Source organism: Anolis carolinensis, chromosome 1, assembly GCF_035594765.1.
Source record: "Anolis carolinensis isolate JA03-04 chromosome 1, rAnoCar3.1.pri, whole genome shotgun sequence".
Taxonomy (NCBI): Eukaryota; Metazoa; Chordata; class Lepidosauria; order Squamata; family Dactyloidae; genus Anolis; species Anolis carolinensis.
In genome coordinates this window covers 175,957,563-175,982,451 of record NC_085841.1, presented here as the reverse complement: position 1 = coordinate 175,982,451, position 24,889 = coordinate 175,957,563, and the positions used below count along the sequence as shown (strand labels likewise).

Below are 24,889 nucleotides of genomic sequence, written 5' to 3'. Positions count from 1 at the left end.
CAAGATAGTCCAAAATTATTGAAAGAGGCAATGCATCACAGTGTTTCTCTGTTTTGGCAGGTGAAACTTTGGATGAAAGCATTTCAGAACAATTATTGCTCTCAGTAAGGTACGCTGATATTGAAGTTGCAGGAATAAGAGAAAACGTTATAGGCTTTGTTAAAACAAGTGATATGGCAGGTGGAGGACTTCCAGACATTATTTTTAAAACACTGGAAAAGATTGGAGAGAACCTGCAATATTTGAGTGGACAGCAATATGATGGAGCAGCTAATATGAGTGGCCATATTAGTGGAGCACAGGCAATTATGTTGCAGAAGTATCTGATGGCTGTCTACATCCACTGCTGTTCTCACTCACTAAACCTAGTCTTAACAAAGACGTGCAGCATTCCACCTGTCAGAAACTGCTAAGGAACAATATCATTTGTGTGCAATTTCTTCAGAGCATCATTAATCAGACTGGAACTGTTGAAGAAATTTTTTAAATACTGTTTTCTGAGATCAAGAGCAGTCTGTTGCTGCTTTGTGAAACCTGCTGGTTTGCTGCCTCCACATGTGGTGGAGTCTCATTCCCTGAAGATTTTTAAACAGAGGCTGGTTGGCCATCTGTTAGGAGGGCTTTGATCGTGTGTTCCTGCATGGGAAGAATGTTTCTATCGTTGTATGATTCCTATTTTTTCCATCTTTATTTCTGCCTCTGATACCAGTTGTTTTTTGTTTTGTTTGTTTTTTTGCAAAAGAAGCAACACCCAGAACACATCTAGTTGGTTAAGTAAGGTACATCTGCACTGGTTCTCCAGTGCTGATCTTTATGGGGGCAAATATCGGCACCATCTAAGCACAAAAAAAGAGATGCGAGCAGCAGCCTCAGGGGAAACACAAATCCTTGGCTGGGGGGAATGACCCCCAATATCCCAGTGAAAACTGAACATGCTTGATAGCCATGAAATATTAGCTGCCTATTGGGTGAAGGAGGAAGAGCAAACAAGTAGGCAATGGGGAAATGGGATAGAGGTAAGTAGATCAGAAGCACTTCATTTTGCTGGTTTGTTTGTTAATCATTTTGCTATATCAAATGGCTCAGAAATTCTGAGAAAAAAATCCTAGGTTGTTGGGAGGACTTTTATCTCCATTAATTTATTTAAGGTGGTAAGCATGGGAGCAGGGAAGTGCCAAATTAAGAATATGTAAGTTGCTGTGATTGTGGAAGGCTTTTTGGCTGAAAGATATGATATAACTGCTCCAAAGAAATAGATAAATAAATAGATATGTTGAAAAACCATCCAAACAACTGTGATTTGGCTTCTACTGACCAAATGGTGAAAGTTCTGTTTTTGTTTAAAAAAAAAATCAAAGCATCTCCAGGTTGCAGAGTATGTGTGTATATGTTTATTAACATCCTCCTTGCCTTTGCAATGTTTGGGTTTAAGTTGTTTGCCCCATCTAGGGAAAATTGACAGCTACTCATGTAGCATTCATAGCTTCTCTGTGTGACAAATGGGTTAGGGAAGAGGGTAATTTAAACAGAGAGAGGGCACAGTGGAAAGTATTAACACACTTGTCTGCTCACGCCTCCCACATCATGGTCCGAATCTGATCTGCCCCTCCTCTGGTGGCTACCAAGTTCTTAAGAAAACACACAGAGATCTTGGACTGTAATTGTCTCAGAGATACCAAACAAACTTACTGCAAATTGACTCCCCTTTGCTATCTCTGTAAGCCTTCATCTGTAGTGTGGGAAGAATAAGAAGGAGGTCCAACTCATCAAGGTTGTTGTGAGGATCAGGGAGATGTGAAGCGCTTTGAACATTAAATTGCTAAGGAAGTGTGAATGCTGTTTACAGGAGGACGTGTCCTTTCAATGGTTTCACCCTTTCACCACAGGATTAGTTTAACCGGCCACCTATACTTTAGCTGCAAGGGCTTTTATCAACAGCTCTTAATCCTTTGGCTCGTTTGTTGATTCATCAACAAGCCTTGGACTGACTTCTTAAGAAAACCGTTTAGGATTGTGGGGTGACATTGTTTTCTTGGAATGGTCAAACAGCATTTGAAAGGCCTGTGGCTTCTAAATCCATCTCTCTCTCTCTTCTTGGAAGTCAAGAAGCAGGCCTAATGCTAATCCCAAGGCAAGGAGATCCACTGAATGGATGGTTAGAAGAGTGAGCCAACTTCTGCACAAAACGGATGGATTCTACTTGAGTTGGGACTAGAAACTGGATGGAAGACAAACAATGTACCAGACACTCCACTTTCTGCACAGCTTTGAGAGTGCCATTGGCAGCTGCCTTACCTCTAGTCTCCAAGGCTGGATTTGCACTGCCATAGACGGTAATTTGAATTGAATTCATGGTCAGTGCGGTCTCGTATAGAATCACAGAGTTGGAAGAGACCCATCCAGTCCAACTTCCTGCCATGAGTTTAAAATTTGTTGGGTGATGGCTGGTACCACCAGTTAGCATTCCAACTAATCAGAAAATTCTAGGTAAGTAAAGGTAAAGGTTTTCCCCTGACATTAAGTCTAGTCATGTCCGACTCTGGGGGTTGGTGCTCATCTCTGTTTCTAAGCCGAAGAGCCGGCGTTGTCCGCAGACACCTCCAAAGTCATGTGGCTGGCATGACTGCATGGAGTGCTGTTACCTTTCTGTCAGAGTGGTACCTATTCCTCTACTCACATTTGCATGTTTTCGAACTGCTAGGTTGGCAGAAGCTGGGGTTAACGGCAAGAGCCCACCCCAGTACCCGGATTTGAACTGTTGACCTTCCTGTCAGCAAGTTAAGCAGCTCAGCGGTTTAATCCGCTGCGCCACCAGGGACTCCCACAGAAAATTGTAACTATAGATATATTTAATGATCCCACCCCTAGTCTCCTAGTCCTGTGCATCACTGTACCCCTCCCTCCTTATGTTCCCTCCTATTCCCTGAATGGTCCTACCCCTCCTTCAGATTCTCTTACTTTTTCATTTCCTTCTGGATTATTTTTAAACATTATTATTTTTAATTCGTATTTTGTGTTTCAGTTTTTTAAATATACAGTGGAATCAAACTTAAGAGTATCCAATGTAAGAGGTTGGTCACGGCTTCCTCACCACAACTTTATGCTTCTACCATTTTAAAGTGGATCTTTTGCTTTTTAAAAATTGTTCCAAGTGAATGTACATTTATACATTATTTGTTATTTGTAAAGTACATTTTCTTCTTTAAAAACACATTAAAAAGAGGGAGGGGGAGAGATTTGGGAAAGCACAATCAAAGCACCCCTGACCGATGGCCATCTAGACTCCTTGCTCTGAGATGTGTGTTCCACACTTGAATCATAGAATCATAGAGCTGGAAGAGATCTCATGGGTCATCCAGTCCAACCTCCTGCCAAGAAGCAGGAAATCACATTCAAAGCACCCCTGACAGATGGCCATCCAGCTTCTGTTTAAAAGCCTCCAAAGAAGGAGCCTCCACCACACTCTGGGGTAGAGAATTCCACTGCTGAACAGCTCTCAGAGTTAAGCAGTTTTTCCTAATGTTCAGGGGGAATCTCCTTTCCTGTAGTTTGAAGCTGTTGTTCTGTGTCCTAATCTTCAGGGCAGCAGAAAACAATCTTGCTCCCTCCTCCCTATGACTTCCCCTCACATGGCTCTCATCATGTTTCTTCTCAGCCTTCTCTTCTGCAGGGTAGATATGCCCACTTCTTTAAGCTGCTCCTCATAGGGCTTGTTCTCCAGACCCTTGATCATTTTAGTCTCCCTCCTTCAGACACATTCCAGCTTGTCAACATCTCCCTTCAACTGTGGTGCCCAGAATTGGACACAATATTACAGGTGTGGTCTGACCAAGGCAGAATAGAGGGGGAGCATGACTTCCCTGGATCTAGGCACTAGAGTCCTATTTATACAGGCCAAAATCCCGTTGGCTTTTTTTCCTGCCGCATCACACTGTAGGCTCATGTTTAAGTTGTTGTCCACGAGAACTCAAAGATCCTTTTCACATGTACTGCTGTTGAGCCAGGCATCCCCATTCTGTATCTTTGCATTTCATTTTTTTCTGCCTAAGTGGAGTATATCTTGCATTTGTCCCTGTTGAACTTCATTTTGTTAGTTTTGGCCCATCTCTCTAGTCTGTTAATTGTTTTGGCTTCTGCTCCTGACTTCTGGAGTATTGACGATCCCTCCCAATTTGGCGCCTTCTAACCCTTCGTCTAAATCATTAATAAAGGGGGAGCATGGCGGTATGGGATAAAAGAAAGTAATAATAATAAATGACCTTTATCTCTTACAGGGAGGAAGTTCTTCCTGATGTTCAGGTGGAATCGCCTTTCTTGTCATTTGAACCCATTGTTCTGAATGCTAGGGTGGATCTACAGTTCCATATAATCCAGATTATCAAAGCAGATAATCCAGATTACAGGCTTTGAAATGGATTATTTGAGTCTACACTGCCATATAATCCAGTTCAAAGCAGATACTCTGGATTTTATATGGCAGTGTGGATAGGATTCCAGTTTTCAGGACAGCAGTTAAGGTTAAGGTTTCCCCCTGACATTAAGTCTAGTCGTGTCCGACTCTGGGGGTTCATCTCCATTTCTAAGCCGAAGAGCCGGGGTTGTCTGTAGACCCCTCAAAGGTCATGTGGCTGGCATGACTGCATGAGTGCCCTTGCCTTCACACTGGAATGGTACCAACTGATCTAATTACATTTGGATGTTTTTGCACTACTAGGTTGGCAGAAGCTGGGGCTAACAGCAGGAGCTCATTCCATTTCTCTGTATTCGAACCGCCGACCTTTCAGTCAGCAAGTTCAGCAGCTCAGCGGTTTAACTCAGAGGGTTCCATAGGGCAGCAATAAACAAGCCTGCTCCTCTTCTTTATGATGAAGCTTGAACAGCACTGTATGAGATGGACACTGACCATCGAGGTCAGTTCAAACAGCATGATATGTTGGTATACAGATCCAGCCCGGCCTTCCTTGCGTGAGCAGAAAGAGGTCTGGGTCTTAATGGGACCCCTGAGAGTACACTAGGAGGCGAGGGCTGAGTGATGGTCCCTAGCGTTGCTGCAGCCGCACCTTTCTCTTTTCTGGCGCTGAGAAAAGCCCGGATGCAGGTGACCCTCCTTCCTCTCCGGCCAAAGCGAAAAGGGACGTGAGGGCACGGGTGAGGAAAACAGCCCCCTCTCTCTTTCTCTCTCTTTCTGCGGCTCGTCTTTGGTCAGTTTTGCCAAGCTGCCATCTAGAGGCGCCTTTTGCCGCAGCGTAGCGAGCGCCTCTCTGGCTATATAAAGCCGAGGCGGGCGCAGGAGCCGGCAGCCAGTCGCTTGCAACTCGTCCCTGGGAGAGGAGCGGCGTCCCTGCGCGCAGAGCAAAAGAAGAGGAAGGGCAGGTAAGGGGGAAAAGGAGGAAGAGCAGTACGTAGACTGCGCTTGGGTTGGGAAGAAAGCTTAGGTGGCCCGGTGGGGAGTTTCAAACTGCCTTCAGAGACGCGTTCGTGGAGTCTCTCTTTCTAGGTTGAGGAGACCCCCTCCCAAGTTTCTTTGTTGTGCCTTAGAGGTCTCAAGACCCTGTGCAACAGAAACACGCCTCTCCCAACGTGGCCTCAGCTTGGCCCTTGGATCCTCTCTAGGACACAACGGTGGGTTCCTGACCCCAAATGGGGTGCCCCTCCTGCTCAATGCTGGGAGTCACGAAGTACAGTAGAGTCTCACTTATCCAACATAAACGGGCTGGCAGAATGTTGGATAAGTGAAGATGTTGGATAATAAGGAGAAATTAAGGAAAAGCCTATTAAACATTAAATTAGATTATGATTTTGCAAATTAAGCACCAAAACATCATGTTATACAACAAATTTGACAGAAAAAGTAGTTCAATACACAGTAATGCTATGTAGTAATTACTGTATTTACGAATTTAGCACCAAAATATCACATTGTATTGAAAACATTGACTACAAAAATGCGTTGGATAATCCAGAACGTTGGATAAGTGAGTGTTGGATAAGTGAGACTCTACTGTATTGGGCAGCAGTGAAAAGTTTCTGAAGGTTGTACCCAGTTACGATTTGTTGGCAACAATTGCAGGGCTTGTGGTGGACTCTGCAGAAAGTGCTCCACAAAAAGGATAAACCTTCCCTTGTCGCAAGCCTTGCACTTGCTGATTTTTTGTCAGGAAATATTTGATTTTTATCCCTCTACATCTGGGGGTTATGTAAATATTTTTCCGGTGGAAAGGGGTCCCAAGTGGGGGTATGAAGTGTTCCAGAGTTGTAAAGTTGGGGACTTTTTCTTCTCTCCTAGCATCCCAACCAATGAAATTATTGACTAGTACTTGCCTACCAGTGTCGCAGTGGGTTAAACCTTGCTTAAATTCTGCTTAAAAGCCGCCTTCTTTGGAGGCTTTTAAGCAGAGGCTGGATGGCCATCTGTCAGGGGTGCTTTGAATGTGATTTCCTGCTTCTTGGCAGGGGGTTGGACTGGATGGCCTGTGACGTCTCTTCCAACTCTATGATTCTATGAAACTGCTGAGCTGCTGAACCTGCTGACCGAAAGGTCGACAGTTCAAATCTAGGGAGTGGGGTGAGCTCCCGCTGTTAGCCCCAGCTTCTGCCAACCAAGCAGTTTGAAAAAATGCAAATGTGAGTAGATCAATAGGTACTGCTCTGGCGGAAAGGTAATGGCACTCCATGCAATCATGCCGGCCACATAACTTAGGAGGTGTCTACGGACAGCACCAGCTCTTTGGCTTAGAAATGGAGATGAGCACCAACTCCCATAATTGGACACGACTAGACTTAATGTCAGGGGAAAAGCTTTACCTTTACCTTACTTGCCTAATGTCCAAGCCACTGTTGCTGTGCGGATGTCCACTTATTTCGAAGTTTCCTCTTCTTTGCACCCTTTTAAGGCTGGATCTGCTCTGTTATACAATGCAGTCTGAACTGCACTAGATGGGTCCATATAATGCAGGCTCATATCCTGGGGCTTGGGTCATGCTGCGATCTTTGAGTGAATGTTATTAAAGACGTATGGCAGAGATCTCTTGAAATTAAAAGCTCCCAACTGGTTTGGTCACTAGTTGGCTATTGAGTCTGTTAATCTCTCTGCCTGTCATGGGTTAATAGGCTCCTAACACAGGAAATTTTGTGAGAGTCACAATTACAAGAACCCATGTCACACCCTAAACAGGCCAAAATCAGTGGGACTTGCTGTAGAGGCAACACTGCAGAAGTTTCACACAGTCCCCCTCTTTCAAAAGTGAGAAGACTTATTTCATATTTCTTTGCTCGCCTCATGGTATCTTTGTGATATGGAGCTCAGAGTTCAGAGAAAAAGGCAGTTTTGCCATTATCTTTTGAGGCCAGGCAGCCTAGCATAGGTTCGGTGCCGACAAGCAGCCACTCACGTCAGGAGGAAGATGAGCAATAAACAGTTGTTGCTCTGTAACTTGTAAGGGTAATGAGAAGTTGTAAAGTTACTCTGTTTAGTTGTTTAAAGCAGAATAATGAGGTGTTTTTTGTAGTTTAAGTCAGAATGACTCATTAAAAGTTTTATGATCCTTTGAAAGTATTCAGGGAGAGTCATCCTGCAAAGTTTCAAGGCAAACTGTGGCAACTCTTTGTTCCACCTCAAGTTTCGATGTTGCCGCTGGGTCTCTGACTTTGTGACAAACAGTTTGTGCTGCATTTTCGCTTCCCTGAACTTGCCACCAGCAGAAGGTCTGATTTACTGCCAGACAATTCTAGGAACAGCCTTTCTGTGGGAACAGCAAGGCCTTCCTCTCTAACCTTGCACTCCTCAAATGCTTCTATTTGCATCTTATTATCCCCTCAATGAGATGCAAAGAATCAAGTGTTAAATGCTCTTTTCCTCAGATCTTGGACTGTACCAAGCAGGATTTAGAAATAAAATAGTCCAGGGTTGAGAAAAAAGAAGTAAAGCAACTCAAAAAGGACACCCTTTTCTTTTCCATCAGGATTTCATGTCTTTTTATAAACCAATATATAGCTCCAGTCAAGTTCCAAAAATATCACAGAGGAGGGAGCAATTCAATTATTCTAATCTACCCAATGCTACTTATTTATAGTTGATAGAGCTACCTTGAAATATCATGCAATGTTGCTCGTCTATTTTTTAAAGTGTGAAAATGTTATTAAATTGGGCATAATCCCTTTTGATATATCTTTTCTCAGTCACAGAATGGAAGTCTGGACATTGCTAAGACTGCTCAGGGAGTTTCAGGCAGGGCAAGAATAGATTAAAGGGAATAGCAGCGTCAGAATCCATAGCCTTGTGAGTATGTGTGTGTAGTGTTCTTGCACACACGCACACATACATGCTCAAACACTAACGGGAGCGGTTCATCGTTTAGAAAATGCTGGTCAGCTTTTTAAAAAGCCTGTACTTTTAAATAAAATGTTTATGTTTGAATACATAAACACGGTGAAATCCCAAATCAGACTCTATCTAGGATCCTCTTGGTTATATCCAGCTGGAGCAGATCCATTGAATGGTATGACAACTGGTTTGTAAATCCCACTAATTCAGTGGATCTTCTGTTATCACAGTGATTCTCAGCCTGTGGGTCCCCAGGTGTTTTGACCTACAATTCCCAGAAATCCCAGCCAGTTTACCAGCTGTTAGGATTTCTGGGAGTTAAAGGCCAAAACATCTTGGCACCCACAGGTTGAAAACCACGGTGTTATCAGGAGCACCAGTAAGGTTCAGACCTTTATCTTATGCAGGATGGCTTAAACATTTTTCTATATCTTTTAAAATATACGGCTTATTCTAACAGGTTCATTGACACATTGATTCCATAGTATTATGTTACGTCATTTAAACATTTTATGTGTGCTCAGATTAAATAAGTGGCTGATGTTTGACTTTCCACCTTGAACAACTTTACATCTGGAAACAGTGGAAAAGGTCACTCACTAGTTTTTGGAGCTGTAGTAGCAGCCAACTAGGTTAGCTGACATTTCATGGCATTGTTTTTAACAAATACAAACTGCAAACGATAAAGAAAGTAATTCTGAAAAGGATTATCCATTATTTATTAAAGATGTCTGTCTTTCTGCTCAGATCTTTCTAATACTGTACTAAGTATTTCTGATGCAATCTAATTCAAATTAAATGTATTAAAATTCAGCAATGTATGTGTGCATATATTTTAAGAACAAGTCTAATATACTTGTCCATGTCAAAGGTGGGGAAGTTTTTAAAAAAACACTCAAATGACCAATTTCTTAATTTTGTGTTATTTTCCCCTCCTCTTCAGTTAAAGAGTTCAGTGCAGCTTGAAAGTTGACATGTCTTACTAGCAGATAAAACATTATATTCTACCTTTAATTCAGTGTTTCAAAAAAATAGCTATAGCAGTTGACATTCATTTTCCTGGGAAAACATTGATGTAGGCTCAGGGGAGATGATGGTGTGTTGTAGAAAAGCTGTTATTATTATAATAAAAGCTGTTCCACTTATGTATACAGAAGTGGTAGGATTTCTGATGTTAGGATTTCTGTTCTGACGGCAGGTATGGGTTGTGAATTTCTGACTCACATCTATCTTTAAAGTGAAATCTATTTATATAAAATGGTACTACAGGGAGAAAGTTTTCCATAACCCTCTCCTTGCGGGTCAAGTTTACGTTCCTCTAGAAGACTTTGGGATGGAGAAAAGTGAAAGTATCACTCACCTCCTGCAGCATCCACCTTCTTTATAACATGAAGAATAGTTTTAAGTTTGTAAGATTTGATTCTGTGCTTCTTGACATGGGGATCCATCCCTCCCCCCAAAGGGCATGTGTAGGTTAAGTTTGAAGTTCTGCAGTGAGAGGAGGGGATGTTTCTATTTTTTGTGCTTTGCTTACTTTGTGCATTAATGCTTTGGGACAAGGTGAGTCATGTACATATGGTTGCCCTGCATCAGATCCTTCCTCATTCAAATTAAAGTGGAGCGAGGAGGGAGAGAAAAAGAAAAGAGGTATTTTCATAGAATCATAGAATTGGAAGAGATCTCATGTGCCATCCAGTCCAACCCCATTCTGCCAAGAAGCAGGAAAATCGCATTCAAAGCACCCCGACATATGACCATTCAACCTCTGTTTAAAAGCCTCCAAAGAAGGAGCCTCCACCACACTTCAGGGCAGAAAGTTCCAATTCTGAACAGCTCACACAATTAGGAAGTTCCTTCTAATGTTCAGGTGGAGTCTCCTTTCCTGTAGTTTGAAGCCGTTGTTCTGCGTCCTAGTCTCTAGGGCAGCAGAAAAGTAGCTTGCTCCTTCCTCCCTATGACTTCCCCTCACATACTTGTACATTGGACTGTAGCAAAGTTTTCTGGACTTGAAAGGAGTAACATTGGTATATGAAAAGGACTACTGAATAATGGGAAACATGGGAGAACAGTGGTTTCTGAAAGAACTGTTTTCAGAGCTTTGCTTTCTCTTCCACCCAACCCCCTGTTCCTTTAAATAATCTCTTTCTGTGTTCATCCAGGATGCATAAAAGGGCAAAATACGTCTTCTCTCCCTGGTGGAGACCTGATATCTCCCTGACCCAAATAATCTGGGTGGGACCCTCCCCCTCCTCTGGTTTCTGGAACAATCCCAGACAATAGCTGGACTGGTCTTTTAATACAATAATCTCTGGATATGCCTGTCCTTGATCGTACATATCAACTGCTAATCCCTTTTGGTGATTTGAGCATATCACTTTTCTGGCTGCGCTCCACGTCGCTGGCATGCAAGCTGATCTAATTATTCTTTTGATATATTTAAGAGATATTCAAGTTAACAGCACAAGCGAAGGGGGCTGACCGTCTCGCCTGGCATCCAGTGAGATGCCAAGAGCCCCTCTTTCCTAAGACAGGCAAGATTGCATTGTGTCCCAGGGAGCTGGCACACTGGACGAGAGTCCCTTGCTTTTCTTGGATGAGCACAAAGCCCACAATCAGCTTAAATCCTTGGCTTTCATGGGCTACTATTCTATCCCACTGGAGGGAAGAGAGGCTTGCACTTTGCCAAGGAATAGTAACTCACTTGATTGTTGGTTTCACTGAATGTTGATCTAGCCCCACCATTGATCAGGCTGAATTCCTTTTTCCTCCAAAATACATTTGCTTAATAGTCACAGTGAAGTTCCCATCACACTTTAGTGGGAATGTGATGTGCTGAGTGGGACAGTTAAAGTGTAATGAGCTGTTGATTCTGCAACATTAAACCAAATTATATTTTAATGTCCTTGGTTCAGTCAGGTGATTGCTTTTCACTCTTTAGCTCCATTTGTGGCGACAAGCCATTGCTGTCAGCCACACTAAACTGATTTATGCAGTGCGAAGAAAAATGCAGCAAGTCTGCATAAAAGCATATACGTTTCAAAATTACATTTTGTTTTTTAGTTTGGGGCACAATTGGCATTTCTGTCTTCATTCATCTCAATCAAATTTGGGTATAATAATGATGTTACCAAATTTAAATTTCTGGTTTATTTATTGGTTTTATGAGCAAAAATAGAAAGTAAGAAAGGTCTAGATAAAATGACTCCAGTTACCAGGATAAAACACTTTCCTCATGTGATGATAGCAAAAAAAATATATAGCTTTGAATTTTCCAGGCCTTGATTAACTCCTGTGATTCTGCATGGCTAGTTTTTTCCCCTTGGTAATATGATTTTCTAGTGAAGTTTGGATATCTCTTATCTGAAATGCTTGAAAACAAATGTGTTGCATATATCAGAAGTATTTTAGATTTTGGAATACTTGCTTATCAAAAGATAGGATGGCTTGGAGATGGGATCGAAGTCTAAACATGAAATGCATTTGCATTATATATTCATTATACATAGCCTGAAGATACATTTATACAAAATATTTTAAATAATTTTATATATGAAAGAATGTGTGTCCATTGAACCACCAGAAGGCAAAGATGGCACAATTCCCCCCTACTCATGTAGACAGTTTTGGATTTTGGAGTATTTCTAAGTTCCACATAAGGAATATCCAACCTGTACCAGCACGAGGTCTTGTAGAATGCTTAGAACCAGTTCTCTACAGAGAAGGGAAGTGGCTTAAGAAGGCAATTCAAAGTGACTTACTAGTAATGAAATACTGTGTATGAAATTCAAACTGTCTTGTTTAAGACTTCCTCATTCCAAGTTTACTGAAACCTGAACATTATAAAAAGAGGAAATTTGGCCTGTGGCGGGGGGGGGGGGATGATCTCAGGTGGAACTTGCTTTATAACTGATAGAGTTGATTATTTAAAGAGTAACAACACATAACAGCACACACCCTGTGATTTGATGTATAATATGCTAGAATTCCTGACTTAACTCAGCAGAGGGCAGTATACTCTGAGGTGTATTTCTAAAACCAGCCTGTCTCCTCTGATGCAATTAACATTTCTGCTGAAAAAAAATGCTATTAATCAGCATTTGTCAAAAGGAAGGGTGTAATGAAGATATCATCAGAGTAGGTGGCATAAATAAATAAGGAATTGCCTTTTATTGAAGGGAATGGGATGTGTCTTTATTATGGATTGTATTGGATAGACTCTGTGGCGCCTGTCCAGGGTCCTGAGGTTAGATTTGTGTGGCCATCAAGCAATCCTACTGAAGACCAGAATATGGTGTATTAGAATCAGACTCCACCCAATGTGTATCTGATCTGTGTATTTAGTCCCCGATGTGTCTCTGACACAGATGGGGATTTAAATAAATATTTTTTTAAAAAATAACAGGAGCAAGAGCCTCAAAGGTATCTTTGTCTGATTCCAGTATTGAATCCCTAGCATGGTGAGGAAGAAGACTGATGGAGACAAGCCACAGAGAGAACTGCTTCAGGATTTGAACCCTAAACCAGAGGTCCTCAAACTTTTTAAGCAGGCTATAGTTTGAAGAAAAAAACCCCATATATTTCAATTAGAAGTGTAGGCCTTCTTTTGACTGATGAGATAGTTAAGTTAATCAGGATTGTTGCTGTTGTGTGCCTTCAAGTCGTTTCAAATTTAGGGCAACCTTAAGTCTAAAGTTTAGAACGAGAGCCAGGTAAACGACCATGGAAGGCCACATCCGGCCCACAGGCCTTAGTTTGGGAACCCCTGCCTTAGAGCAATCCTTTTTTTGCTGTTGACATGTGATGCCTGCCAGATTGCTGCAGATGTGGATATACCTTTGGGAAGTCTAGTTTGATTTCTAGAGTCACATCTGGGATTTATTTATAGTTGTTACAGTGGGCCCTTGTTATCCACTGTGGTTTGGTTTCAAGATCCATGGCAATACCAACATCCATGGATGTTCAAGTCCAGTCATATACAATAGCACTAATGGCAAAATCTTGGGAAAGGGGATAGTTTTCTGCCATGGATTGTTGAATCAATGGATACAGAGATTGTAGTCACAGAGGGCTTGCTGTACTGCATTATTATACTTTGTCCTTCGTGCAAATTATCTGGATGCATTAAATATATAAACTGAAAACAGCAAATGCATCCTACCCTTTCTTCCTGCACATGGGTAAAGTGTTAGAAGGACTACAGAAAGAAGGAGAAAGGGAAAGTTACCTGTAATTACTAATCTGCTCCAAAATCTGGGGGAATTGGTAGGTGAGTGTGTTTTAAACACTAGGAGCTCCCTTAGCTACAAAGCAATTGGCCTGAATTCAATGGCTGACATCGAATTCATTAAGTCATACAGACTTACACAGTCTACAGTGTGGCCAACTGTGCTGGGGGAAGAGTTTCTTCTCTGCTCCTGAACCTCTGGTACTACTCCAACCAAAACTAAAAGTTATTTTCATTGGGGAGTTGGGATGGGGAGAACAAACTGTTATTTTTCCTGTAGCAGTTTTGAGCATTTTGATGTGAAAAATCCTTTAAATTATTAAAAACGAGTGTAGTCTGAGGGCTAGGGACATGACCTGGGAATAATCCCCCCAAGCGGCTCAGAAGTTCTGTGCAGCCTACACTTCCCACATTTGCACTGTACTGACAGTTTAGTAGTTGCATAAAATAAATAAAGCACATAAACACTGCAGTCTGTGAAATAGCCCAACCAGCATACTAGTAAAATCAGGTTTAGTTCAGCATCTTTCCCGCACACATTATTTGAGATGAATTTCTTAAAGGACAAATGGGAATCATTTAGTGCTAACACCTGATCCTGTCAAAAGCTGGTAAGGAATAGTTTCTCCTTAGTAAAGGAGGATGCTCTATGATGAAGGCCCTGGATTGGACAGTTTTTTTCATAGGCTGGTGACATTTTAAGGCAGGAGTAGGTTACATGATGCCTTCCAGATGTTTTGTATTATAGCTCTCTAAGACAACCAGAAAAGCACTCTCAAGGAAAATGGGAACTGCCATCCAAAATATCTCAAAAGCAGCAGCTTGAACCTTATGTTATAAGCATATGGAAATATAGGGCTGTGATACTCCTGGCAGTTAATCACTCTGGAGGTCAACACCAGTCTTACTTCCCCTAGTACACTGTTTGAAAGACTGCTGTTATGTGACACCTGTTAAATTGTTGCATTCTGTAATTTAAGAATTGGTGTTCTTGGGGCATATGGGATTATCATCACCTTCTTGTTGGCAGGATGGGAAAAAGAAACAGGGAGATCCATAACACAAGGGCAGGGAACCTGGTGATCTTCAGCAGTTATTGAACTCTACCCCCATCAGTTCAAGGCCACCCTGGATGGAGAAGTATATTTTTTAACCTCTAGAGAAAAACATTACTTTCCTTTGAACTAGAATAGTGGTTCTCAACCTGTGGGTCCCCAGATGTTGTGGCCTTCCACTCCCAGAAATCCTATCAGCTGGTAAACTGGCTGGGATTTCTGGGAGTTATAGGCCAAATCACCTGGGGATCCACAGGCTGAGAACCACTGACCCTAGAGGAAGGAGTGTGAGAGAAAGGAATACTGGCTTGCTCACTACTTTCAATGCATCTACATTGTAGAATGAATGCACTCTGATAGCATTTAATGCATTGGCTCAGTGCTATGGAATCCTGGGAATTGTATTTTCTCTGCCAAAGAGTCCCAGTTCTACAACTCTCAATTTTCCACAGTATTGAGTCCAGACAGTTAAATTGGTGTTAAACTGCATTCGTCCTACAGTGTAAATGCAACCCCTCTCTCCATAATGTGCCTTCCCTAAGAAGCTGCCAATTTGGCTTTACTGAGCCTGCTACAAAATGCTTTCTCCTACTTACCTGTCTTACTTTTGCTCTCTAGAGGAGAAGATGGTCTTAGGCATCTTGCCAAAGATTCTATTGAAATATAGACAGATGTACCTTGTGGGGGAGGGAGAATTCAGAGACCTTCACAAATACAGGCTGCCTGATAAGCACTTTCTTGGCAATGAAATGTTACCATTTACTAAATCACATTAACACTGCCCCAAAGGCACGCAAAACAGCAGAGGGAATAGTTATTAGTGCAATCAGCTCATTTTCTAAGGCTTGCACTTGGCAAAAGTCCAAGATGACGCATGGGATGACCAAACATGGTATGCCTTCCAAAGGAAAATTGGAATTAAAAACCCAAAGCAAATCTATGAATAATGAGACTGGTGTGCACATGTATGTTTTAGGGAAGAAATAGATGCTGTTATTTCTACTCAGTCCTGTAAGCTTTGCTGTCTCTGTCAGGTGTAAGGATCCCATGGCCTTCTACATAGAGTTGGAAGAAACTGCAAGAGACATGCAGCTTGACGCTCTGCCATGTAGGAATCCACAATCAAAGTACTTTCAGCAGATGGCCATCCAGCCCCTTTTTAATAACCTCCAGACTCTACCACGCTTTGATGCAGCATATTCTATTGCTGAACAACTCTAATCACCAGGAATTTCTTCCTAATGTTTAAGTGTATTCTCTTTTCTGTCATTGGAGTCCGTTGTTCCATGTCCTGGTCTTTGGAGCAGCAGAAAACAAACTGGCTTCATCTTCAACATGACATCCTTTCAAATGTTTAATCATGGCTATTGTGCCCCCCCCCCCCCCCGTAACCTTCTATCCTCCAGGCTAAACATTCCCAGCTCCCTAAGCTGCTTCTCATGAGGCATCATTTCCAGGTCTTTTACCATTTTGGTCTCCTTTCCTTCTACGCATTCCATTGTTACAGTTCAGTGTAATTGTGCTTTGAATTTGTTGCAGTCACTCTCCCTCCAGGATTTTTACTCAGCTACTGCTAAATATCACAGGGGATCTATCTTTCTTCTTTTCAAATCCTTTTCACATTCCCTTTGAAAAGCCTGATTTATGTCCTGCCAGCCCTTTAATATTACATATATTTTCCCCATGAGCTTTTTATTCATCAGGTTTGTATAATATTTCTCTTTAACTGTTGGTTCCCTAAGCAAATCATATCCCATTACTGGCTCATCTTTCCTAATCCTTCCTGAAGTGCATTTTAAAGTGTTCTTAGCATCAGGAGCAGTTTGTTTAGTTCCAAAAGTTGCCAGTGAGGACCACAGATTATTTGGGGGAGGGGCAGAGAACACATAATTGAGGAGCTTAAATGCAACAAGGTGGAGAATCACTTGGAGAAACTGATGGTAATAATAACTGAAACTTAAATTGTATTGTTTTTATTTACCATCACATTCATTTTAACTTATAGTGACCCCATGAATGAGAGCCCTCCAAGACTTTCAGTCAATTGACTTCCTTAGATTTTATAAACTTCCTAGATTGAACGAATCTATCTGTAATTTCTCTTTCTGTTTATGTTGTGGTAGTGGCAGTGTGCCTGACTGACTTATGGCTACCCAAAGGCCATAAGTTGTATCCTAGATCATGAGGGGTTTCGTGGCAAGGTTTGTTCGGAGCCTTTGCTTTCCTCTGAGGCTGAGAAAGTGTTACTTACCCAAGGTCACCCATGCTTCATGGCTGCTCTGGGATTCAAATCTTGCTCTTCAAAATTGTCCAGTGCTCAAACTACAACATTAGGCTGGTTCTCTGTCCTTACTACTACATTTTCATCTTCTCCAATGATTCACATCATCCCATCATGTATCTAAAGTATTGCAGCCTTAAAGGTAAAGGTTTTCCCCTGACGTTGTCCAGTCGTGACCGACTCTGGGGGTTGGTGCTCATCTCCATTTCTAAGCTGAAGAGCTGGCGTTGTCCGTAGACACCTCCAAGGTCATGGAGTGCCGTTACCTTCCCGCCGGAGCAGTACCTATTGATCTACTCACATTTGCATGTTTTCAAACTGCTAGGTTGGCAGGAGCTGGGGCTAACAGCGGGTGCTTATTCCGCTCCCGGATTTGTACCTGGGACCCTTTGGTCCGCAAGTTCAGCAGCTCAGTGCTTTAACACACTGTGCCACCAGGGGCCCTTATTGCAGCCTTAGTTTAGTCATTTTCACTGCTAGTGAGAGTTCAGGCTTGATTTACTCTAAGAGTCATTCATTTAGCTTTTTAGCAATCCCTATTATTTGCAGAAATCTTTTCCAGCACTCCAATTCAAATGAGTTGTCTTCTTGTCAGCTTTCTTCACCAATTAGCTTCACAACCATGTATAAAATTAGAAATGTGATTTGCAAGGATGACTCTAACTTTGATAGTTATGTGAATATAATTATTAAATTAATCTATAGCAAGATAGGAAGATATTCCTCTGATGTGTTCCAACTACAGGCAATCCCCGAGTTACAAACATCTGACTTAAAAATGACTCATAGTTGAGAATGGGGGTGAGACAACAGGAACTGAGAGAAAATCTACTCCTTGGAAGAGAAATTCATTCCAGAAAGAGTCATCATGGGGAAAAAGTGTCTGCACTGAAGTTTTAACACCAATCTTTGTTTCTGCAGCAAGCCAATTTTTTCAATATGTAATTATCACAGGGACAGAGAGTGAGGTGAAATTTTCTGAAAAGGGGCACAGACAGCAAAACAAACATCACAGGAGTGTTAATCCTTCCCCTATACCAGTGTGATCCAGCTTTTAGTTACCTGAGAGGCAATCAAACTTTAGTATAGGAATGTGAGGGCCAGAGACATTCCAGAAAGAAAACATTTCATAAAAACTTAAACAGTAAGAAAGGTAAACTATTTTTCCATATGTTAAATTAAAATATTTTTTCCAGTAAGAAGGGCAAGGGCCAACAAAAATGAGTTGGTGGGCCGCAGGTTGGAGCACACTGCCCTATACTATCCAAAACTAAAAAGCATATATTTTGGTGGAAATTACACTTTAAAATGTACTTTTTCCATCTTACATACAAATTCAACCTATCTTGTTTGCAAGTTGTGGACTGTCTGTACATGGCTCTCCTCCTCCCCACTTTATCCTTACAATAAGACTGAAATAGGAGTATTTGAAAAAGAATGACTGGCTGATAGTCACCCTATGAGGATCCTGTTTCACTTAAAGTTTAAAGTCTTGCTCTCCCAAGCCCTGGCCCAACACACGAACCCTCATAACACACACTTTTACTGTCATGACTCAATACTGCGGAATCACGAGACTTGTTATTTTTAGCTTTCTCTGGCAATGAGTGTTGGCACATCACCAAACTTCAACTCCCAGGATTCTAAAGCATTGTGCCTTAAATGTGTCTCACATTAGAATCTTATTTGAGCCCTCTATTAGAGCCATTTAGCAAATTCCTTTAGGCATGTGGTCGACTGGTTGCAAAATGAGACAATAGATGAATGAAGCAGAAAAGGTTGAAGTCTGGTTTCAAAGGTACAAGTTTAACATTGCAGAACTTCTCTGAACCAATATAAATGATTATAAGGGAATAAGACAACCTGCTGGAGATACTCAAAGCAATGCCATTGTCAAGTCAGGGGAAAAAAAGAGCAATTTTTGATGGCTTTTAGACATTTCTCCACCCGAGTGATAACTGCTGCTTCTGATCTTTCAATCTTGTATTTATAGCAACGAGATTCAGTTTAATTTTAAAAGGATTGAAATGGAAAAATGCCAGGCATTTATGGAGAATACTCTATTGGACGTCCCCGCCTCCTCTTCCTCTTCTCTGTGGCACTTTCTAGTATGGCAGATTTCCTCATTTCCACATATCCAACTATAGCTGGGCATCTAGTGGGAAAACTTTTATTAGAAGACAAAAAAGATTACACAATTTAGGGGGTCAGGGACTTCAAAATCAGTCTTATTAACTAGCATTTTAGAAATGGATATTAATGGAAGAATAATTTGACCTGAAACATTCATTTTGCACTGATAAATCTATGAGAAGTGCATTGTATTCCAGTTGCAGATGGAAATGTGTGGAAAGTAAAACAACTGGTACAAAAGCTGCCACTAAATATCAGACTGCTTTCTCCAATAGCAGCAGTTGTAGTGTTTTGGACCTCAGCTGTCAATCTGACATTGATGAGGTGGTGTTAGTGGATGGGACCAAAAAGTATCCCATTTTCTTTTGCTAGAACACTTCCATGGCGGATTGTTTTTAAGTTTGTTTCTGTCACCATCTTGTACCACCCAAAATGGCTGTTTCTCTTATCTTAGGGATGCCTTTGAACTGCCTGCTCAGTTTATTCAGGAAGAAATGTTTCAGATCTCATTGGGATGCGAGTTTTATGTATATGATCAGACACCCTGTAACAGTGGTTCTCAACCTATGGGTCCCCAGGTGTTTTGGCCTACAACTCCCAGAAATCCCAGTCAGTTTACCAGCTGTTAAGATTTCTGGGAGTTGAAGGCCAAACCACCTGGGGACCCACATGTAGAGAACCACTGCCCTATAAACATTGAAATTGCTTTCACCAACATAAACCAATAGTCCTACCTGGTGAGATTTTCTGTCGATTCTTCCTGACCAGAATTTGCCAGTTATTTTTTGGCTCTTGGAAGGATTTTTTTCCTACTGAGTATAAAAAGATTACAGGATGACCCTTTAGATTAGATTTTTAAATTTTATTTAGGCAGAAGAATGTGAGCAATTAAAATGAGGAACGCATAAATTAATCTATAGAAGACAGCACAACTATTTGGCCACAATGACTCTCTGGATTTCACAACTTGGAACTACAGCAATATAATATCATAGAAGCTAGCAACTTTTTAAAAAGTGGAAAATAGACAGTGTTGTTTCCCTGGTCAGTTTTATGATTGTGATTTTTTTTTCTTTTGCAATGGTAATTTTTTTATAATATTCTACAACTGGATAAAATGACACTTAGCCATAGTAACACTATATATGGAGCTTGCAAGGGACTTTTGGGGAAAGCCATGTGTGTGTTTTTAGCCAAAATATTTATTCTTGTTCTTGTTTCTCTTGTATATTTTTAGACTTCTTCATTCCAAACCGGTCAACTATGAATGCTGTTGATTTGCCTCCCATATTTGAATTTGTGGAAGGAGGAAATCTCACCGAAACCAACCTGACTTGCAGCAATGGAGACTGTATCACTGTGGACTCCTTATCATGCCCAAACACCCTCAACAAGACTGCCTTGCTCTACACCCTCTCTGTCTTTTATATCTTTATATTTATGATAGGCCTAGTGGCCAATTTTGTGGTTGTCTGGATGAACTTCCAAGCCAAAACCACTGGCTATGAGACCCACCTCTACATCTTCAATCTGGCTGTTGCTGATCTCTGTGTGCTCATCACTCTTCCGGTCTGGGTGGTTTCCCTTGTCCAGCAGAGCCAGTGGCATTTGGGAGAAATCACCTGCAAAATCACTCACCTTGTTTTTTCCATCAACCTCTATGGGAGCATCTTCTTCTTAGCCTGCATGAGTGTGGACCGTTATCTCTCTGTGGCCTACTTCACCACCTCTAGCAATGCGAAGAAGAAGAGGATCCGGCGTTGCATATGCATTTTTGTGTGGCTTTTTGCCTTCTTTGTGTCTCTTCCTGATACATACTATCTGAAGACCATTTCCACCAACAATGAAACTTATTGCCGTCCTGTCTATCCAGAAGAGAGTGCCAGGGAGTGGTTAGCTGGTATGGAGCTGAGCTCAGTTCTTCTCGGTTTCATCATCCCCTTTCCTGTCATTGCCGTTTTCTACTGCCTCCTTGCGAAAGCCATATCAGCCTCTAATGACCAAGAGAGAAAGAGCAATGGGAAAGTAATTTTTGCCTATGTTGTCGTGTTCCTTGTCTGCTGGCTACCATATCATGTTGCAGTCTTTCTTGACTTACTCCTTGCCTTCCACTTCATACCTTTCAGCTGCCAAATGGAGAATTTCCTTTACACAGCCCTACACGTCACTCAATGTTTCTCCCTGGTTCACTGTTGCATCAACCCCATCCTCTACAGCTTCATCAACCGAAACTATAAGTATGAACTCATGAAAGCCTTTATCTTTAAGTACTCAGCTAAAACTGGTCTTACTAAGCTGATTGACACTTCTAGGGTTTCAGAAATGGAGTACTCCGCTCTGGACCAAAATGCTAAATAACTATGGCCTCGCACACAAGCAAATCGTGAAGAACTTTTTATCATGCTTTGTCTTCAACAGGACAATAAATATGACCTGATGCTAAAGAAATGGAAAAGGAGAGGGAGGGGGAACAATGCGAAACTGTGGAGCAAAATCTATACTAGGAAAATACTGCATTTAAAATGTTCCCTGTGTTTTATCAGCTCTTAGCTAATCCACACTGCTTTTTGTTATGCTAGTGAAGAAACGATGCAGTAAAGAAAGGTGATATTATAAAATAAGCAATTTCTTATTTTATTATACCATGTTTAGGGAGCACAGAGCCTCTTCTCTTTTTACTTTGACTTCACATTTACAATACGTATTTAAAAAACACAAGAGAACTCTATTTTCCTGCCTTTGCAATTGTATTGGAAAATTATATATATTTAATCTTGTATGTGAAGTGTATTGTCTCTATATTGAATATAGAATTATGTAGTTTAAATATTAGATTTTCAGTCGGCATGCTACTATAAGAGCAGATTGTGTAACAATTGTTAAATGAAATGGCATATATTCTGACTTTGCCTTGACAGACATACTGTGGCAATATATAGTTGTAATATAGTTCATAATATATATCATGCTCATTATAGTGTGTTGATGGCTGTGTTATGTTTAATGCTCACTCACTTACAGTAATTGTATTCAGTGTCCCATCCCACTATTTGTAAATTATTTTTTTAAATAAATACTGTTGAAAAAGTGGGAGTGCTGTTGTTTTTTTTAAAAATAGTTCTGATTTATATATTTTCTTTCTTTATGAAAACACTAATTTAATATTCCTGTATTTATGTGCGCCCCTTCAAGCACCATGAATTTCACAGTACTCAGAACTAGTTTGCCATGGCTCCCTGCTGATACATAGCCCACAGCACCTGGTATTCCTTGGTGGTCTCCCATCCAAATAGTAACCAGGCCTGATCCTGTTTGACTTTCCAGAACAGTCAGAATGGGATGCCTTCAGGGTATGGACAAGTGGTGCAAACCTCTACATACCACATGTTACAATCAAAGCATAGAGCAGTGGTTCTCAGCCTGTGGTCCCCAGATGTTTTTGGCCTATAACTCCCAGAATCCCAGCCAGTTTACCAGTTGTTAGGATTTCTGGGAGTTGAAGGCCCAAACATCTGGGGATCTACAGGTTGAGAACCACTGGCATAAAGGGAGGCATTTCCTGTGACACTTGTAGATTTGTTTCCTAGAAGCCAGTGGGAAAGAAAATACAGAAATTTAAGCGTGCTTTATTCTCAGAGGAGGCTTACATTCTGTAATTCTCCTGCCTCATTTGGAATAGTGTGCATGTTTCCCTCAACAACAGCTTATCTATGCTTTTCCACTAGTTATTCAATCTTTATTTTTAATCAGAATAAAACAGGAAGGGAAAATGGCACCCATATATAGTGATTTTGGACCAAAAGCACAGAATTCTTCAGGTGAGAACATCTGCAAAATGTAACCATCAGGAGACTGCCCATTTTGCAGATTTGATCTTGGATATCTCCCCTTTTCGCTATGCTCATAAGTGCAGAAAAAAGAGGATGCATTCTCCTCGTGATACTACTGTCACAGCTCCCAGATGGCCACAGAACTCTGTGAGCTTCTGACCATTGCAGGCACAATCCATGGTGACATCATCAGGGACACACGTATGACCAGAAAAAAGTTAGGGATATTTGTTCCCTCCTTCTTCCTGATTGAGCAGAAGTCTGCCAGTCATAAAATCATAGAATTGATTATCTAATCCAAGCCTCTGCCATGGAGGACATAAAATCAAAGCACTCCTGACAGTTGGCCATCCAGCCCCTCTTCAAAACCTCCAGAAAAGAAGACTCCACGAGGTGCCCGCAATGGCTAAGAGCTGACAAGGAGCTCTGCAGTAATCTGGGGCCATATTTGTTTCAGGTAGCAATTTTCTGGGTTACCACTGCTCTTTTCCCATGTTTGTAGTGTAGTAAAGGCAAAGGTTTTCCCCCTGACATTAAGTCTAGTCATTAAGTCTGTGGGTTGGTGCTCTTCTCCATTTCTAAGCCAAAGAGCCGGCGTTGCCCATTGACACCTCCAAGGTCATGTGGCCAGCATGACTGCATGGAGCACCGTTACCTTCCCAACAGAGTGGTACCTATTGATCTACTTGCATGTTTTCGAACTGCTTAATTGGCAGAAGCTGGGGCTAACAGCAGGAGCTCATCCCACTCCTTGGATTCAAACTGCCAACTTTTCAATTAGCAAGTTCAGCAGCTCAGCGGTTGTAGTGTAGGTTTCTATTAACACCCACACAATTTGATCTGGAGCTAATACATGTACACTGTCACATGTATACACTGTCTTTCCTTCAATGGCTTGACAAGGCTACCCCTCTGGAAACAATATTCAGACCTATTCTGATCAGCGAATCCCAGGTAATGATCTCATTACCAGTGTTGCCCAACCACATGACCTCCAATTTCCATCACACACACACACACAAAACAAGCATTGTAATCCATCATACTCGGAGAATAGGTTGGTGGAGGCTATCACAACACTGCGTATTTCACCATACAGGCAGTCCCCGAGTTACAAACATCCAACTTTCAAAAGACTCATGGTTAAGGATGGGGGTGAGACAACTGAAAGTGAGAGAAGGAAATTCACTCCTGGAAGAATTATTATGGGGAAGAGGTGTCTCCATGGAAGCTTTATCACCAATCCTTGTTTCCACAACAAGCCCAATTTTTCAAAATCCAGGGTCAGGGATTATTACAGGGACAGAAAGTGAGGTGAAATCTTCTGAACAGGGGCACAGACAACAAAACTAACATCACAAGGATGTTCATCCTTCCCTATGATGGGCGAAACTTAAAAATATATATTTTTGGCTGGAGTTAAATTTAAAAATGTACCTGTTCTGACTTACATACAAATTTATCTTAAGAACAAACCTACAGAACCTATCTTGTTCATAACTTGGGGACTGCCTGTATTTAAAAACACAGATGTATGCATATTTGTACAGCCAACCTCATATGGGAAGATGGTGTAATACAGCCTAAGGGCTAATCAAGATAAAACAGAATGGCTCATATTCCTAAATCCACATGCTGACAATCCAAACCCATTACATTTAACATGTTTTGTTTGATAGTTAGGAAAGTTATGGTATCTGCTGAACTACAGAGTTCATACACTGCAAAAGCCAGTGGTTTCTTTCCTCTGAATAATTATATCTAAGCACTGCCATAAGGCCAGCAACCACAAACCTCAGAGCTAGGACTTAAAGTAAATGCAACATGCAAGTCAACAAAGCAAGAGGTTAGGTTTCTTTCTGGAACACACTCCTTGTGGTCTTTCTTGTATACACACTACTTGACCACTTCCAGTCTATTTAAGTTTCAATGGAAAATAGATCAACCAGTGTTAAGAAGAGAAATGCACGATCCTTACTTCTCTTCCCTGCCACCTTTATGACTCTAAAATATGGTAGTCTGGTTCAGTGAAGTCTTGTTTAG

The 24,889-nt window shown here is 41.3% G+C and overlaps 1 protein-coding gene across 1 annotated transcript; it reads left to right on the top strand.

The window, feature by feature from the left end:
* The first annotated feature begins 5,214 nt into the window (after positions 1–5,214).
* Positions 5,215–22,106, top strand: ackr3 (atypical chemokine receptor 3). Its single transcript, XM_003215145.4, has 2 exons — positions 5,215–5,373; positions 20,254–22,106. The coding sequence occupies exon 2, from the start codon at positions 20,280–20,282 to the stop codon at positions 21,372–21,374; it is 1,095 nt and encodes a 364-aa protein (XP_003215193.1). The 5' UTR covers positions 5,215–5,373; positions 20,254–20,279; the 3' UTR covers positions 21,375–22,106.
* The last annotated feature ends 2,783 nt before the right edge of the window (positions 22,107–24,889 follow it).